This window comes from Hemibagrus wyckioides, linkage group LG09, assembly GCF_019097595.1.
Source record: "Hemibagrus wyckioides isolate EC202008001 linkage group LG09, SWU_Hwy_1.0, whole genome shotgun sequence".
Taxonomy (NCBI): Eukaryota; Metazoa; Chordata; class Actinopteri; order Siluriformes; family Bagridae; genus Hemibagrus; species Hemibagrus wyckioides.
This window is the reverse complement of record NC_080718.1, coordinates 10,901,834-10,918,432: the sequence shown is the minus strand read 5'-3', so window position 1 is coordinate 10,918,432 and position 16,599 is coordinate 10,901,834. Positions and strand designations below refer to the sequence as shown.

At 41.5% G+C, this 16,599-nt stretch overlaps 1 protein-coding gene across 4 annotated transcripts in view; it reads right to left on the bottom strand.

Annotated features, from left to right (window-relative positions):
* LOC131359336 (signal-induced proliferation-associated 1-like protein 1) overlaps positions 1-16,599 on the bottom strand; it is a 58,791-nt gene that overhangs the window by 5,311 nt on the left and 36,881 nt on the right. For 3 of the 4 annotated variants that reach the window (XM_058399130.1, XM_058399131.1, XM_058399132.1), the window contains exons 8-15: positions 14,875-15,454; positions 13,128-13,402; positions 12,408-12,683; positions 9,710-9,859; positions 6,943-7,064; positions 5,837-5,925; positions 5,378-5,748; positions 3,322-3,525 (exon numbers count right to left, since the gene is read on the bottom strand). In XM_058399130.1, the coding sequence (XP_058255113.1) occupies positions 3,322-3,525; positions 5,378-5,748; positions 5,837-5,925; positions 6,943-7,064; positions 9,710-9,859; positions 12,408-12,683; positions 13,128-13,402; positions 14,875-15,454 (2,067 nt within the window). The remainder of the gene's footprint in view (positions 1-3,321; positions 3,526-5,377; positions 5,749-5,836; positions 5,926-6,942; positions 7,065-9,709; positions 9,860-12,407; positions 12,684-13,127; positions 13,403-14,874; positions 15,455-16,599) is intronic. The other variant, XM_058399133.1, reaches the window with a different exon arrangement.

Sequence of the window (16,599 nt, the reverse complement as noted above, 5' to 3'; positions counted from 1 at the left end):
CCTGAGAAGACATGAGGAGGGAACCCTGAGACTCAGAAGGGAACCTCATCCTCATCTGGGTGACACCGGCTAGTGAGAATATCATCACTCAACATTAATGCCTTTGAATTTTTGAAGCAGCCACAAAGCTCTTCTCTAAAGTACGAACTAGTAACTTAATATCAGTGGAGACAACTGTGGGGCCATTACGTACAATATGACTTATGTGTGGACAGAAACACACGATTTATTCCAAGGGTTAAATCATCCATGCCAAATGAGCAAGTTGCTCATAATAAAGGAACACTCTAAAGTGTATTTTATTCATGTTCATAAGTGTAAACCATCCTGTAAATGTGTTCACTGAGACTTTATAATAGTCTTGAAAAGAATTCCAGACCAATCCACTGCATTATCGCCGAGCGATAATGATTCTTACCATGCTAAAGAAACGACAGGAGGAAGAAGCTGAATGATGTGACCATACTGCAAATCCTACACCATCTCTTCAAAGCCTTGTTATAGACTATAAAGCATCATAGATAAAAAGCACTTCATGCTGACTAGATACAGTACTGTAGCAATACTATAAAATAATAATACCAAAATGTTTTTTCAATAATTTAACACCTCTACAGAGAAGCATGTATTTTCAACCAAACAGGATATTTGGGACTTCTTCGTTCTCAGCAATTCACTTTTAAGTTTAAGCTTTTCTACCCTCTCTCGTAGAGAAATTCTATTATAAGCTCCTTGCAGAAGAATTTCCTAACATGGGTTGTTCCACACTGCATGACTACCCAAACCGTAAAGCACTCACCAAACAGGATGGGTAATTAGCACTGACAATATTTGTGTAGTGAGCCGTTCAGAACTGTAGTATTATGGACCGGAGGATATAATTATCTGCTTAGTTATTTTCGTCTCCGAAGAATTACATTTAAGAGTGTGAAAACTATGTTGTTATAAGCCTTATCAGAAATTGTGGGTGGGTCTCTGGCCATGCTTCTTTCAGGCGTGATGACAAAGGATGCTTTGGCATATGATAACCCGGCTCTGATTTTCAAATACAGAATTTCCAAGGCAACTTACAAGAGTGTAAAAGCATCCCGTTTTAGATTAGTGGTGTGCATCATGACTGGGATCCCACAGAACCCAACAAAAGTCTTGACAACGGGTGGTCAGATATGGCTTACTTGAAACAAAACGAAAAAAAGGCCATTTTAATTAACATGGGGAATGTATTATAAACAGCAGGGTGCGGTGTTCATGCTCAGTAATTCCTTTATCCTGATCTGGTTGCTTTGGTTTAATTCACTTAGTTCTTAAAATTTTGGCACATAGAACCAGCTTAGTTCATTAAGCCAAGTAAGGCTGTCTGTAAGCCACGGTAATGATGTTCACCACCCAGTGGGTCAATCTCAGTAAAGACAGGAAAGCTCCGAGTCTTCTGTCCAGGGCAGACTAAAAAGTGGACTGATGAATGAATTGCTACCATCTAGTCCAAGAACTAGCAGAGGACATGGGTAACAAAAGCAGACGATCAGACCTTCAATCACAAGTCATGTCATCCCTAACGCATGCTAGACATGTTAATCACCGAGGTTGTTCTCTTAGACCCTTTGTTGAAGTAATGAAGGGAGGTCTTAAGTGACTCCAGGACAAGAGCAGGACGCCGCAGTGGGCTTTTGATAAAGATTGGCAGACGAGGGCAATACGCTCCTTACAGAAAGGTTGTGTCAAGCTTACGAGCCCCAAGCAAGACACCATCAATGCTGCTGTAAGAATGGCTGTCAAGACAATGGTGCAATGGCTGCCACAAACACCTTTAACGTAAAAGAGGGCAGTCAACTGTCGAGCAGTCCGTGTAGAAAGGAAATCACAACCAAACATCTCAAAGCTGTTGCAGTGTGTGACCTGTTTTTGGATGAAAGAACAAATGCAGCATTCAAACAAATAGGGTTTATAACTTGCAAAGAAAATGCAACTCGATGCTACACATCAAGTCTTCTCAACTGCAAGTTCTTCAGAAGAGTTCAGGAAGTGACATCAAATCAGCATGGCTATACACAGCGCTGAAAGTCTTACAGCCCCTCTACCATTATACGAGTCATGCTACATACCCAAGTATTTGCTTTAAAATCAATAGCCATAGAGATATATAGACTTGTTAAATCTATAACACTGACTCTATTGATTCGAGGAGGAAACATGCATCCATTAATCACAATTAGCTAGCTTGCCAAAAGAAGAACATGGAGGCATCCATGTTTTAGCCCAGACTTTGTACCTTGGAAAGCACAGAAGACGAAAATGACGCCCTAAGCACCGACTTACCCCTTATAAGATAAGGGGCACAAATTTGCCACCCTCCACTCTAAGAACTAGTAGGACATGGGTAACAAAAGTATATGATATGACTTTGGACAGGAATCTTCAATCACAAGGTCACTTCCTAGTCATCTGGTCAACACCACATGCTAGACAAGAGTCTGTCTTTTTGTTGAAATAATGAGGAAAGGTCTTAAGTTACCCCAGGGCAAGGAGGGCAGGATCCCAAGGTGAGTTTTGATGGAGATGAACATACAGACACTCGTGAATGAATGTGGACACGCCCATGTTTTCGCAAATGAACAAAAGGTCATGACACTAATTTCCAAGCCCTATTAGAAAGTATAGGCACGGTTGGTCAAAGGTTGGCAAGAAGAGGGATTGGGATTGGTCAGAATTCCTTTGGAAGTCTATTTGATCTCTCTCTTTTGTATCTATTTTAGTATCTGTTTTGTCCATTGTCTCAAAAATATAAATCACTGTATCATAAAAAAAAGAGTCTGGTTAAATTTATTAGGTTTAAATGCTCATTACTAAGCCAATGCTTTAGTTTAAAACAGGCATCCAGGACTATCTGGTTTCTCAAGCTGAGACTCACGGGGTTCCCAAATCGAACACATATACTGATAGATTTAGCACTATTAATGTTTTAAAAAATGCTGTTTATATCAACTGTAACTATGTCTTCACCTCACCAAGGTTTCAGCGGTGTTAATATGCTTACTAACATCCACCTGTGTGTGCAAACCCAACAAATAAAAGCCTTCAGTTTCCGGTGGTTAACAATCAGCCTGTGATGAGTCTTATTCACATGAATGCTTGAGCAGCCTTAAAGTCACTGTGTATTGCACTGCAATGCAAATGATTCAACTCATAAGGTCAAACCTTTGATGAATCATTGGGAGTTAAGTGCAGGGGAAACACAGAAGTGTACAATACTCTTTTTCTGAACTCTAGTTCCTCTATGTACGTTTGGTTATTCTTTTTTTTTTTTTTGGACCCAAGACTTACTTGCGACTGCTACCAAAATCCACCGAGTTGATGGTGCCCCCTGGTTTCCTCCAGCCAATCAGGTACTTGCTGGTGGCTCCCTGGCGGGGGTAGAAGCTCTTGGCTCCAGGAGAGAGGGATGGATGGGTGGGGGAGGAGGTGGAGGGGGCTGATTCCTCCTGAGTGGAGCTCGGTGGGCTGCCCGAGTGCACTGAACTCAGAGTGCTTTCAGACACAAAGAGAGTATAAAGAATCAATACTTTCCCTCCTTCTCCTTCTCTAAACCATGCACACAGCGAGCACAGTAGTGAAACGCCAATGCATCAGCGAAGCATGTTGCCAGACACAAACATACATACTGTATATACGCCTTAATGCCAAAAACATAACTGAAGCAATGATTAGTCTGCACTGCACTGCCTAAAAGTGGAAAGCATGCTCAGTAAAAGAGCTTTGTCTTTCGTTTGTTGAGGGGGGGGGGGGGGGGGGGGGAATAGGATTCATGTGGCAAAACAGCTAGAGGTCAATACAGGTCAGGCTTTTTTCATAAGACAAGATTCTTGTGTTCCACATTCCTGAGTGATTTGTGCCGTCTCGCTTCTCTCAGAGATGGAGCAAGCATGCCCGTTTTGCTAAAAACAAGCTAGCGCTTGTTAAACATAAAAACATCCCAACCACTGAAGAAGTGCACGGTTCATGTTGAGTGATGTGTGAGAAACAGAGCCACTCTTTCATCCCCACTTAGGAAGTTCATAAAAGACACCATCTATCTGTGTGAAGTAAACCCCAGCGTTCGTGAATGCTTGTGTGTGTGTACGCTTTTTTAAACACATTTAACACTTAAACAAATCCGACTCATCACAAATGTCTCATGAAGTCGTTAGTATTAAACTGAGCTCTTAGCCTGTACTGCAGCGAGGCTCGGTGTGGGAGCTTCATCAACTATGCTTGAGGCACACGAGAGACTAAGTGCTGCACTAGGACTTCGAGAGACCAGTTTCCCTATCTCTCTTCCTCATATTGTGCAAGGATAAGATGAAATGCAAAGTAAAGAATAAAACCCTGCTGTTATAGTAAACGCAGAATATTACCCAAAAGTATTTTATTACTCTTATAATGTCATGTTACAGAGAAACTGGAAACCGTTATGTCCTGACAACCGAGACTAAATGTTTAAATACAAGAACATGACAACAACAATGATACGGTCATTAAAAGTCATTTCCGGTCCGTTAATCTGATTGGTCAAGTGGCATTCCAAGAGTGCCTATGTTTCTTATAACCACTCTGCACTCGGTCACTATAAAGCGCTCGGGGCTCGCTCCTTATAAAGCGCTTGGCACATAAAATTCCACTTCCTAGCTCGAAAACCATTACTACAGTAGAGTTAGTGACATCATTAGCATACAAGGTAAGTGATAATTTTCAGGAATTTTACCGGCAGCACCTTTAACTGAAATGTACAAATCCTTGTGTTTGAGTGAGCCGACATGCCATAAAGTGAGCAAAGTTCATTGGGATCTATTTCTTTATAGCAGAGCAAAAATAAACAGAACACGTGGTGTCCGAAACATCCCTCACCTGATATTAATTTATTCTTTTTCATAGAACTCGTGTGGTTATACAGAACTACAGCACGGGGGTGAAGACCTACGGCACTCAGCCGTCAGCTCTGTGCATATGCGGAATCACAGCTGTGCCGTTATTCAGTATAATTCATTTAAAAACATAAATATTAAATACCAGGATTTCTTTTATTACTGTGCTTAGATCATGTGGTGCGTCTGCCATACACTTTGATTTGATAACGTATTAGAACATGGTCATTAATAAAACCCTGTGCTTTGAATTACAGCCAGAACTGCTGTCAGACTGCTGTTATCGGAAATTAATCAACATCTTCTAACCAAACAGATTCCAGGCTTCATTAGCGCAGAAGTAAATGAAAGGGGGGAACAACAACCATAAACATATACGCACATACACATGTATGGTTTCATGAAGACATCTAACTTTCTGAGGTCTGAGTTGTGGATTATTCCATGCTACATTGTGTGCTAGTTGTTTAGAGGTGTACCTGGAATGAGAGGCTGCATCACTGGTATTATGGGGACTGGTATCTGGAGGCAGAGGGCTTTTGGCCTGATTCTCAGCGAGATCTGTGTGAAGAGGAGTCTCTGAGCCTGCAGGGGAGACCTGCAGATCCTTACAGGTGGAGGTGATCTCCCCCCAGTGAGCTGAGGCTTTCTCTTTAGCCTTAGAGTTCCTGGGCGCAGCTTCAACGGCGCCATTAGCGGAAGCTCCCTGGGGACAAGTGGTTGTAAAGCCATTCAGCTCGGACTCCAGCCTCCCACCGAAATCAAACCACTTCTCCTCACTATGGCTGGAGCTGGAGGCATGGCTGGACAGGGTGGTGCTGGCGGACTGGCTGATGGATGTAGAGTCGTTCTGGAGTGTGGTGCAGAGACATCAGACTGAGTGGTGTGCAATCACATATACACTTAAATAATAAGTAGAGAGCAGAGCTTAGACTCACCTTAGAGCTTGTGTTCGGGTAGGGTGATGTGGTATGATCTTTGAGGTGTTGATCAATGCTCATCAGGACTGGCTTTATGTTTGTCAGGTCTAAATGACAAAGGAGCGAGTTAAAATTTAAAACAAATATTTGCAGCAAACTTTACATGCTTGGCAATGTTAGACACTGTTGCCATGGCAGTGTGTGTGTGTGTGTTTTTGGGGGTTGGGCTTGGCCGCTTAGTTCCAGTGAAAGGAACTCTTTATGCTTCAGCATACCAAGACATTTTGGACAATTTCATTTTGGACAATTTCTTTGTGGGAACAGTTTGGGGATGACCACTTATTGTTCCAACATGACTGCACACCAGTGCACAAAGCAAAGTCCAGCTATAACAGCTTCAACTCTTCTGGGAAGGCTTTCCACAACATTTAGTAGTGCGTTTATGGGGATTTTTGACCATTCCTCTAGAAGCACATTTGTGTGGTCAGGCACTGATGTTGGATGAGAAGGCCTGGCTCGCAGTCTCCGCTCTAATTCATCCCAAAGGTATTTTATCAGGTTGAGGTCAGTCGAGTTCCTCCACACCAAACTCACTCACCCATGTCTTTATGGACCTTACTTTGTGCTGTCATGTTGGAACAGGAAGTGGTCATCCCCAAACTGTTCCCACAAAGTTGGGAGCATGAAATTGTCCAAAATGTCTTGGAATGTTGAAGCATTAAGAGTTCCTTTCACTGGAACCAAGGGGCCGAGTCCAACCCCTGAGGACTTGGTGGGGGTGTTCCAAAACTTGCCAATATAGTGCATGTGTGCCTGTATATGTATGATTGTGTGTGTTTATCTACGTCCCTAGTAGTATCTTGGCTTTAGAAGACAGAGTTTTTTGTCTTGCTCACTGTGAAGGACAAAGTACATCTCCATCTCAGAGCTCTTACGGTAACGACACACGCCCTTTATCTAAACAGACTGAAGTTTTATGTTTGCTCATTATTTGAAACAAAGTGTGCTTTACCTATTAAACCATCACCTTAGATAAAGCTGCAGCACACATCTAATAACACAACTTCCACTACCTGCTACACAACAGCTGTTTGGAGCATAAACTGAGCAGTTCTTCTGATTACCTGATGGTGTCCTACTGGCTCCTTCTCCCTCCACCACTCTGACCCAGCTGGGTGTAACCCACACACACTCCTTCATAATTTGACGATCAGCAGTTAATGGTGAGCTGCGGTTTGTGTTAAACCTGAAGAGGTTATCATCGGGAAAAGCAAACATAAAACAGACACAAAGCAAATATTAAATGACTTGAAGCAAGGGAGGAAGGAAAAAAAGGCCTCTATTATAGTGCAATTCATCAGATGAGGGTGTTTTCATTTTCTAATCAAGTTATAGCTTAAGGACCATGTAATTGTACACAGAATATACATTTGTTTTTAAATACAAATATATTTGTCTATCCTGATGCACTGGGATTGCAGGGTGTACAGAGACAACAATATTGTGCTTTTGTATTATGTAACCATTATGGAAGGGACATTCCAGGTCAAAACGGACATTTGTTTAGTTTAAACGTGATATTTTAGCACCTAGCACAAATATATTAAAGAAAAGAGACAGAGACAGAGAAAGAAAGAAAGAAAGAAAGAAAGAAAGAAAAGAGACAGAGACAGAGAAAGAAAGAAAGAAAGAAAAGAGACAGAGAAAGAAAGAAAGAAAAGAGACAGAGAAAGAAAGAAAGAAAGAAAGAAAAGAGACAGAGAAAGAAAGAAAGAAAGAAAAGAGACAGAGAAAGAAAGAAAGAAAGAAAAGAGACAGAGAAAGAAAGAAAGAAAAGAGACAGAGAAAGAAAGAAAGAAAGAAAGAAAGAAAAGAGACAGAGAAAGAAAGAAAGAAAGAAAGAAAGAAAGAAAAGAGACAGAGAAAGAAAGAAAGAAAGAAAGAAAGAAAGAAAGAAAGAAAAGAGACAGAGAAAGAAAGAAAGAAAGAAAGAAAGAAAAGAGAGAAAGAAAGAAAGAAAAGAGACAGAGAAAGAAAGAAAGAAAAGAGACAGAGACAGAAAGAAAAAGAAAAGAGACAGAGACAGAAAGAAAGAAAGAAAGAAGAGACAGAGACAGAAAGAAAGAAAGAAAGAAAGAAAGAAAAGAGACAGAGACAGAAAGAAAGAAAGAAAGAAAAGAGACAGAGACAGAGAAAGAAAGAAAGAAAGAAAAGAGACAGAGACAGAGAAAGAAAGAAAGAAAGAAAAGAGACAGAGACAGAGAAAGAAAGAAAGAAAGAAAGAAAGAAAGAAAGAAAGAAAGAAAGAAAGAAAGAAAGAAAGAAAGAAAGAAAGAAAGAAAAGAGACAGAGAAAGAAAGAAAGAAAGAAAGAAAGAAAGAAAAGAGAGAGAAAGAAAGAAAGAAAGAAAAGAGACAGAGAAAGAAAGAAAGAAAGAAAAGAGACAGAGAAAGAAAGAAAGAAAGAAAGAAAGAAAAGAGACAGAGAAAGAAAGAAAGAAAAGAGACAGAGAGAGAAAGAAAGAAAGAAAAGAGACAGAGAAAGAAAGAAAGAAAGAAAGAAAGAAAAGAGACAGAGAAAGAAAGAAAGAAAGAAAGAAAGAAAGAAAGAAAGAAAGAAAAGAGACAGAGAAAGAAAGAAAGAAAGAAAGAAAGAAAGAAAGGAAGAAAAGAGACAGAGAAAGAAAGAAAGAAAGAAAGAAAGAAAGAAAAGAGACAGAGAAAGAAAGAAAGAAAAGAGACAGAGAGAGAAAGAAAGAAAGAAAAGAGACAGAGAAAGAAAGAAAGAAAGAAAGAAAGAAAGAAAAGAGACAAAGAAAGAAAGAAAGAAAGAAAAGAGACAGAGAAAGAAAGAAAGAAAGAAAAGAGACAGAGAAAGAAAGAAAGAAAGAAAAGAGACAGAGAAAGAAAGAAAGAAAGAAAAGAGACAGAGAAAGAAAGAAAGAAAGAAAAGAGACAGAGAAAGAAAGAAAGAAAGAAAAGAGACAGAGAAAGAAAGAAAGAAAGAAAGAAAAGAGACAGAGAAAGAAAGAAAGAAAGAAAAGAGACAGAGAAAGAAAGAAAGAAAGAAAAGAGACAGAGAAAGAAAGAAAGAAAGAAAAGAGACAGAGAAAGAAAGAAAGAAAGAAAAGAGACAGAGAAAGAAAGAAAGAAAGAAAATAGACAGAGAAAGAAAGAAAGAAAGAAAAGAGACAGAAAGAAAGAAAGAAAGAAAAGAGACAGAGAAAGAAAGAAAGAAAGAAAGAAAGAAAGAAAGAAATTAAATAATTCTATAACTGAACACTAGTCATAAGGCCAGGCAGGAGGCAGGAGCAGACAGGTGAATAAGATGTAGCCAGAGCTGTAACCCATCCTAAATGTATGACTGTTCTTCAGAAGTACTGTGGTGTTTTAACCCTTCTAACCCTAAACGTTAAACTGAGTGAGTATTGAGGACATGCTGTGTTGTCGAGTGTCTAGCAGTAAAATAAAGCTGGATGAAAAATAGCATCTGACGAGTGACAGAGTTAACGTTTTCGATGAGAATGGGTTCATTAAAACTGTTGTATAGTTTGCCGAACCCTAAACTAGACGTTTGCTACAAAACACAAAATGCAGGTTACAGCATTACTCAATGATCAGAGTCATAAATAAATTAGGTTACTGTGGCATAAAAAAGAACACCACCGACTACTACGGCACACTCTCATCCAAATCTGACCGATGCAGGACACACAGGATGTATAGGGATCTCTAAATCAGGTGTTTACTAATCAAATGCCATCTTTTCTACAATGACCATTTGTTAAATTACGTTTAAAGACTCAAAACAGCATGAAGTAGCATGTGAGTTCCTGGTAGTCGGACTGAGAACTAACTGGTGTGTAATTATTTGATCATTTCCATGACCTACCCGTCTGGATTGGACTTCTGACGCCAGTGGGTGGAGCTGGAGCTGGTGTCACTGGAGAATGATTGGTTGTTGGGGGAGTTGCGGGTGTGGGGAGACCGGCCCATCACGATGGAACAAGCCAGGGCGTAGTTATCAGAGCCTGGAGAATATCTGTGAGAGTGTGTGGAGAGTGCTTTATTAATCCCCAAAAGGATATTTGCTATCACAACAGCCACAACACGAAAGCAACAAAGGAGGAGAGAAGCATAGTGTACAATAAACTCACAAAATACCACAATATAAAAGAATAAATAAGATACAAACAACTCTCCAAAACCATGTGATGAGCTAGTGGGGTAGTGTGTGTACAAAACACACACACAGTAGTCATAACTAAAGAGACAGTGTGTGTGTGTGTATATATATAAGAGTATGCAGTGACGCTAGGCAAAAATTTGTTGTTTATATGTAATGTGATGATGTAGTCTGGCACGCAAAATCGGTCCATCGTCTCTAATGAGACGAGGAAGGAGCAACGTCTTATAATCGATGAAACGTGGAAGTCAGCACTCTTTAGGAAATAAATAATGCGTCAGTTACGGTGATAAAGCAGTTTAAAACCGCAAGAGGGCATCGACAGAGTTAAAAGCAGCATTAACAGCAGTTTGGACCAACTTAAGCGCATGTCCATGTACATGCTTCATCCTGTAATGTCGAAATAAGGTCTAAGTGATGAGTGAATGCTTCCCTTGAGAACTCTCTCAGCTCAGTTTAATCCATATGATGCTTTTAACAATAGACACTGTCATATCAATATCTGGGTTCGAAGCGGTGAGGTTACCAGGTGACACGTGGTGAACTTTCGCATAAATCTGGAGCAGAATATATGACAAAGAGCTGGAGGAAGAAGAAAGAAACTAAATGAATGTGACTTTAATTTCTGGCTGCACACAGGCATTTTGCCACCATTTGAAGGGTAAAAAAAAATATAGTGGCAGATAATCAGACAGTGAATTGGGGTTGTACAGAGATTACATAAAATACATGGTCTTTTTTCTTCCTTTTATTGCAGCAGTGAGACACATGACTGAGTCAGACACACATGTGACCGGGGCACAAAGCAAAGGGCTTTAATATACAGTTTGTAAACTGAAACTGAATGCTTCTGTGAATAACTAATAATCTGTGTTCACTCCATCTTCCTCTCTGTCTCTCCCTCCCTTTCTCCGTATCTTTCTCTTGCTCTCTCACTTCCTCTCTGTCTATCTGTTTCTCCCTCCCTCTCTCTGTCTGTCTCTTTCTCTCTCCTTCTCTCTGTCTGTCTGTCTCTCCCTACCTCTCTGTCTGTTTCTCTCTCCTTCTCTCCCCCTCTCTCTGTCTGTATCATCCTCTTGCTCTCCTTCTCTATTTCTTTCTCCCTCCCTCTCTTCCCCTCTCTCATTTTCTGTCTGTCTCTCCCTCCCTCTCTCTGTCTGTCTCTTTCTCTCTCCTTCTCTCCCCCTCTCTCTGTCTGTATCATCCTCTCGCTCTCCTTCTCTATTTCTTTCTCCCTCCCTCTCTTCCCCTCTCTCTCCCTCTCTCATTCTCTGACTGTCTCTCCCTCCCTCTCTCTCTGTCTGTCTCTTCCTCTCACTGTTTTTCTCCCTCCTATCCGTCTCTTCCTCTCTCGGTCTTTATCTCTCCCGCTCTTCCCTTCTTGCTGGCTGTCTCTCCCTCCCTCTGTCTGTCTCTCCCTCCCTCTGTCTATCTCACCCCCTCTGTCTGTCTCTCCCTCCCTCTGTCAATTTCTTCCTCTCCCATTCTCTCTGTCTGTCTCTACCTCCCTTCCTCCGTCTCTCCCTCCCCCTGTCTTTTTCCCTCCCTCCCTCGGCCTTTCTCTCTCCCGCTCTCCCCCTCTTGCTGTCCGTCTGTCTCTCCCTCCCTCTCTTTCTCCCACCCTCTCTCCCGGTCTGTCTTTCCCTCCCTCTGTCTGTCTGTCTGTCTCTTCCTCTCTCTGCCTTTCTCTCTCCCGCTCTCCCCCTCTTGCTGTCCGTCTCTCCTTCTCTCCCCCTTTTCCTGGCTCTCTCCCTCCCTCTATCCATCTCACCCCCCTCTGTCTGCCTCTCCCTCTCTCTCCCTCACCACAAACGCTAATCCGGAGATACCACTGATCCAGAGCCCTTCTGCTCTCAGTCCCTGCCTGACCCATCCTGATGCCTTATTTCCTGCTGGAGTCCTCCTCATCGTCAGTGAGCGGCCTCCAAGTGATAAGACTCCCATTTAGACAAACTGAAGATACGTGGCATTGCTGTGGATGTTACCACTTAGAAGATGGCTTTAGACTGCAGTTGGCACAGTTTTACACTCAGGCCTCCATCAGTGAACAGTTCAGATCTTCAACAAGATAGACTTCATGTTAAAAAATTTCCTGGTTTCGCAACTGCACTTTTGGGAAAATGACTTATAAATCACACTATCCAGTGTCACCAGATGAGGAGGAGTTTCTTCCTCGTGTCTTCTCAGGGCGTTTTTCTTTGCCACTGGCTTGCTCATTATGGATACATTCAACATGCATAATGTTTACATTTCTGTGAAGCTGCTTTATGACAATGTCCATTGTTAAATGCGCTATACAAATAAAACTGAACTGAACTGAAGCCTGACAGTTCATCTTTCAAAAGCAGAAACATTTCATTAATATTTCACTTTTAATGTTCCTTTATTAGGATCTGAAAGCTACCTTTTAGCGTTCAGTGGGCGGCCTTCACTGGACACGCTGCGAGGGAGGAGTGAACCACGTCTGGCGTAGTCGGGATTCTGCGCCTTGCTCAGCGCTGCCCCTTGGCCTTGGTTGATGTTTCGATTCTGGGAAGTGCAGACCACAGTCTGTGGAGGAGCGGTGGGTCGAGGCCACTTCTCATTGCTGTTGCGAAAGGGGAACTTGTACTCATAGGGCATCCCCTCCTTGTGGTTTTTGTAGTCCACTAGCGGCATGTGGTATATCTCCGAGCAACCTCTTCAGGAAAAAGAAAAAAGAAAAGCAAAGACTCCCTCAGTAATTTAACCACCAGCCACACAGTGCAGATAAATGGGGCCCCATCAACCACAGAAATGGCTGTTAGGAAGTTGAGAAACTGCAACAATGCAGATAAATCAGAGACAATGGCATCAAATATAAATCACGTAAAGCACACATCATTATAAGAGCACTGAGAAAACATAGATCATAATCTTTTTTCTTTTGCTAAGTTTATTCCAGATCATTTCTCAAATAAATATATACACCATATCTCAATACATACACACAATACTGTTGGAATTATTTTTAACCGTTCTCCAATTCTGTCCAATTCAGAATGCAATGCAATGCAGCTATCTTCTAAACCTGAAGGCAGCATTTCCTGTAAACTCATAACAGAAATTACTATATCAGTTAGAATTGTTAGAAATACAAGCTCACCTGCGGGGAGTGGAGTCCTCGTGTGGAGGGATGATCACCACTCGTACCGTCACTGAGGTGCGCAGCAGGTCGATGATTTGCTCGTGTGACAGCGTTGCCACGGCCACCTTGCAGATCTCCACCAATCGGCTGCCCTGCCTCAACCCCGCCTGCCACGCGTAGCCGTAGGGTTCGACGTCGGCTACGACGCCCTCGAAATTTACATGGAACCCGAGCTGACCCAGAGCGTTCCTCCTCAGGGTCATCTCCTTCGTCTGACTGCCCTTAGTCACCAGCTGATGAAGAAATAAACAAGATGCCAAATAATTAAAATAGCATTAATATAATTGGGGAAAGGTTTTGGGAAGCATATAATCTTTTTTGTATACTGCAATAATGTGCAATGAATAAACAGCTGTTTTTCCACATCTGGAAATTCTGCTAATGGTTCTGAGCATGCAAACTTCAAGCCTGCATAAAAATGGGTCTTATATCAGGGGCAGCTTATAGTGCTGAATTCCTTTTAGACCTCTTTAGTCTTTTTACTTTCTGAATAATCCGATTTAAAACTGAGGTCAGCATTCGTTCTTATTCCTGAACCATTTTGTTAGTTCAGGAGTACATTGTACTAGTAAGCGGAGTCAGATAGATTTTTTCACATGTCTGTAGGGATCTTTCTGGGTGGACACTGAATGGATTTTTAATCTGGTACTGCAATTTATTGCACAGGACACTCGAGCACATCCACAGATATGATGATGCTGAAGTTTCTCAGCCCACGTCTTTAACGTTAGCACAGATATTACCTGCATTTTATATACGGAATAAACACAATACCTAGAGTATAACGACACCTACAATGAATAAGCAACAGCTCATGGAACCAACACTAATCCAAAAATGACTATAAGGTCATCAGAGCCTCAAAATCAAACCCAGTGAACACCTTTTTTTTTTTGGGATGGACCGCACCCCAGTCCTCACCCCACATCATTGCCTGATCTCACTAATGCTCTTGTAGCTGAATGATCACGAATCTCTATAGCCACTATGCAAAATCAAGTGGTAAGCTTTAGGAGAGTGGAGGTTATAATAACAGGTTATATGACATGGTCAGGTCATGGTCACTTTTGACCATATACTGTACTTACAAGTGGCAGCACCTTCAGGCTCAAAACCAAGCACTGCTGTAGCTATACCTTTAAATAGGTCTGTGGGGAGTTAAATGACACCACGGAGCCACCAAGCTGCACTGGTGTGTGACTGATGATGTGTGTGTGTGTGGATAATTATCTACCATACTATTACTACACTGCTGAACACACACAGATAAATCCAGACAGTCTCCAAGACAACAAAAACACACACTGACAGATTGTATGTCTGACTATTCGTGTGTGTGTGTGTATGTATATGAGTGAGTGAGTGAGAGAGAGAGGGGTGAGAGTAAACTGAGGTAGTGTTTACTTGTACTTACAGAGGCTATTTAGTTTTCTTCATCCTCTACACATCATGTACAACTACACGCAATTTGCACAGCTTTTTACATCTGTTTCACACGTGGATTAATCTTACCCATACTGCCTTGTGAGTTTACTACATGAAACTGTAGTTTTAGACATTGGTCAAATTATTTGCACTTTATGTATGAGCAGACATGGTTTTGTATAACTGTGCTATTTGTGTACAGGTAAAATACCAATAAAACATTCTTTTTACTTGAATATATGCATAAAGTCTTAATTACGGTCTGAAGGCTCACACTGACCTCCAGGCGTTTGACGACCTCGCCAAAGTCCTCTGTATTGTTGTTGATGGATCGCAGCGAAACGCTCTCGCCGCGTTCGTAGTAGATCTTCATGGAGGCGGGGCTTCCCAGTGACCAGCCAATCACGTCTCTCGCGGAGCAGTTGAACGCCAAAGCTTTGATCTCCTGGTCGAGGATAATGACAAACTCATTTGAGATAGCCAGCAGACCCTCGCGCTCCGCCCCCATCACCAGGTCCTCCAAATGCACTGCCCATGTGATTGCACCCATGCTGCGCAGCTCTGCCCCTGCATACGGCCGCATTTTCTCCTTTCTCTTATGAGCCAGTGAGATGAAAGGGAATTTGCCTGACGACTCCACCGGAGTGCTGGTAACATGGTGCTCGGCCAGGTCGCGCAGGTACTCCTGACGAGTGCGTGTAGCCATGGCTCCAAACTTGGATGACTTGTGAGCGGCGTTCTCGCCGTTGATGACTTTTGTCAGAAGGAACTCTCTGAACACGGTGGATTTGGGTAAAGTCACTTCTTTGGGGATTGGGGGTCCAAACGAGGGTACATCACTCGAGCGACTGACCGCCAAACTGCAAGCAAAAAAAACAAGCACTGTATGAAATTGTGCGTTTCAACATAAATAGAAAGATTCATTTACTTGTGAATACTAGAAGTGATATTACACTTTCCTACCATTTTCTGATTTCAGTTGATTTCATTTCTGCAAAAAAAGTCTACGCTTCCTCAAATGTTTGTTCATAATTATTTCCTACACTATTTAGTAAATGCTTTATGCAGCACATTTAAAAATGTCTGTGCTGTACAGAAATATGAAAAAAATGAAAATTGGTTCTAACTTTATCCTACAAAATGGAAAAGCCTGAAACCACTAGAAAATGAAGAGTGGGTTGGCAGAATTTAGTTTCTTTAAAAAAGAAGAAGCACTATTTAGTCAGGTTTCTAGCTTGGCATGCTTTATAGAGGGACAAAAGAAGTAGGTTGAGTGGACTCTCCCTGGGGACAGCTGGAAAGAAATACTGGGAAGGTCAAAGTGAGGTAAAAAGCAAAAACAAACAAAAAAAAAAATCCATTATTTTCAATCAAACAGTTTGGCTTTGAGTATTGTTCCTGCCAAGCCAAGCCTTTTCACATTCCTGCACAATGAAGGGTGTGAACTTTCCAGTGGATGGGATTTTTTTTTTATTGGGTTACAAACTTCTGTTGCTACCTCATGATGCTGTAGCTGACCACTGAATTACTCCCACACACACACAGTCAGTAACAGGCTCTTATTTATCTGGAAACACAATGACTGTAGGAAGTGAGACTGTAGGAGTGCAATAACACGGGCAAACACAGATAACGATCCACATGAAGGACACCACAAAATGATGTTACACAGCTGTACCAAAATAAACCCTTATAAACACAGGTCATGTTTGCACCAAACTATTTAGAGGAAATACAATAAAACTGGGTAGGTCACAAAAGTGTGTATCTGGGAATGGAAACGAGTGGATGAGTAAGTGCATCTCTAAAATAATCTCTCTTTTAGAAGGAAGAAATCATTCAAATAGGAATTAAAGGTTATTATGGGTTAATTAGCCAGGATTTCTTGCTTAGGGTAGATCCATAAATGTTCATAACCGGATTTCCAAGAGGATTCATAAAGAAATATATTTAATCTTCACTGCTACTGTTATGTGGCTTGCTAACATGAGCTAACCCAGCAGGT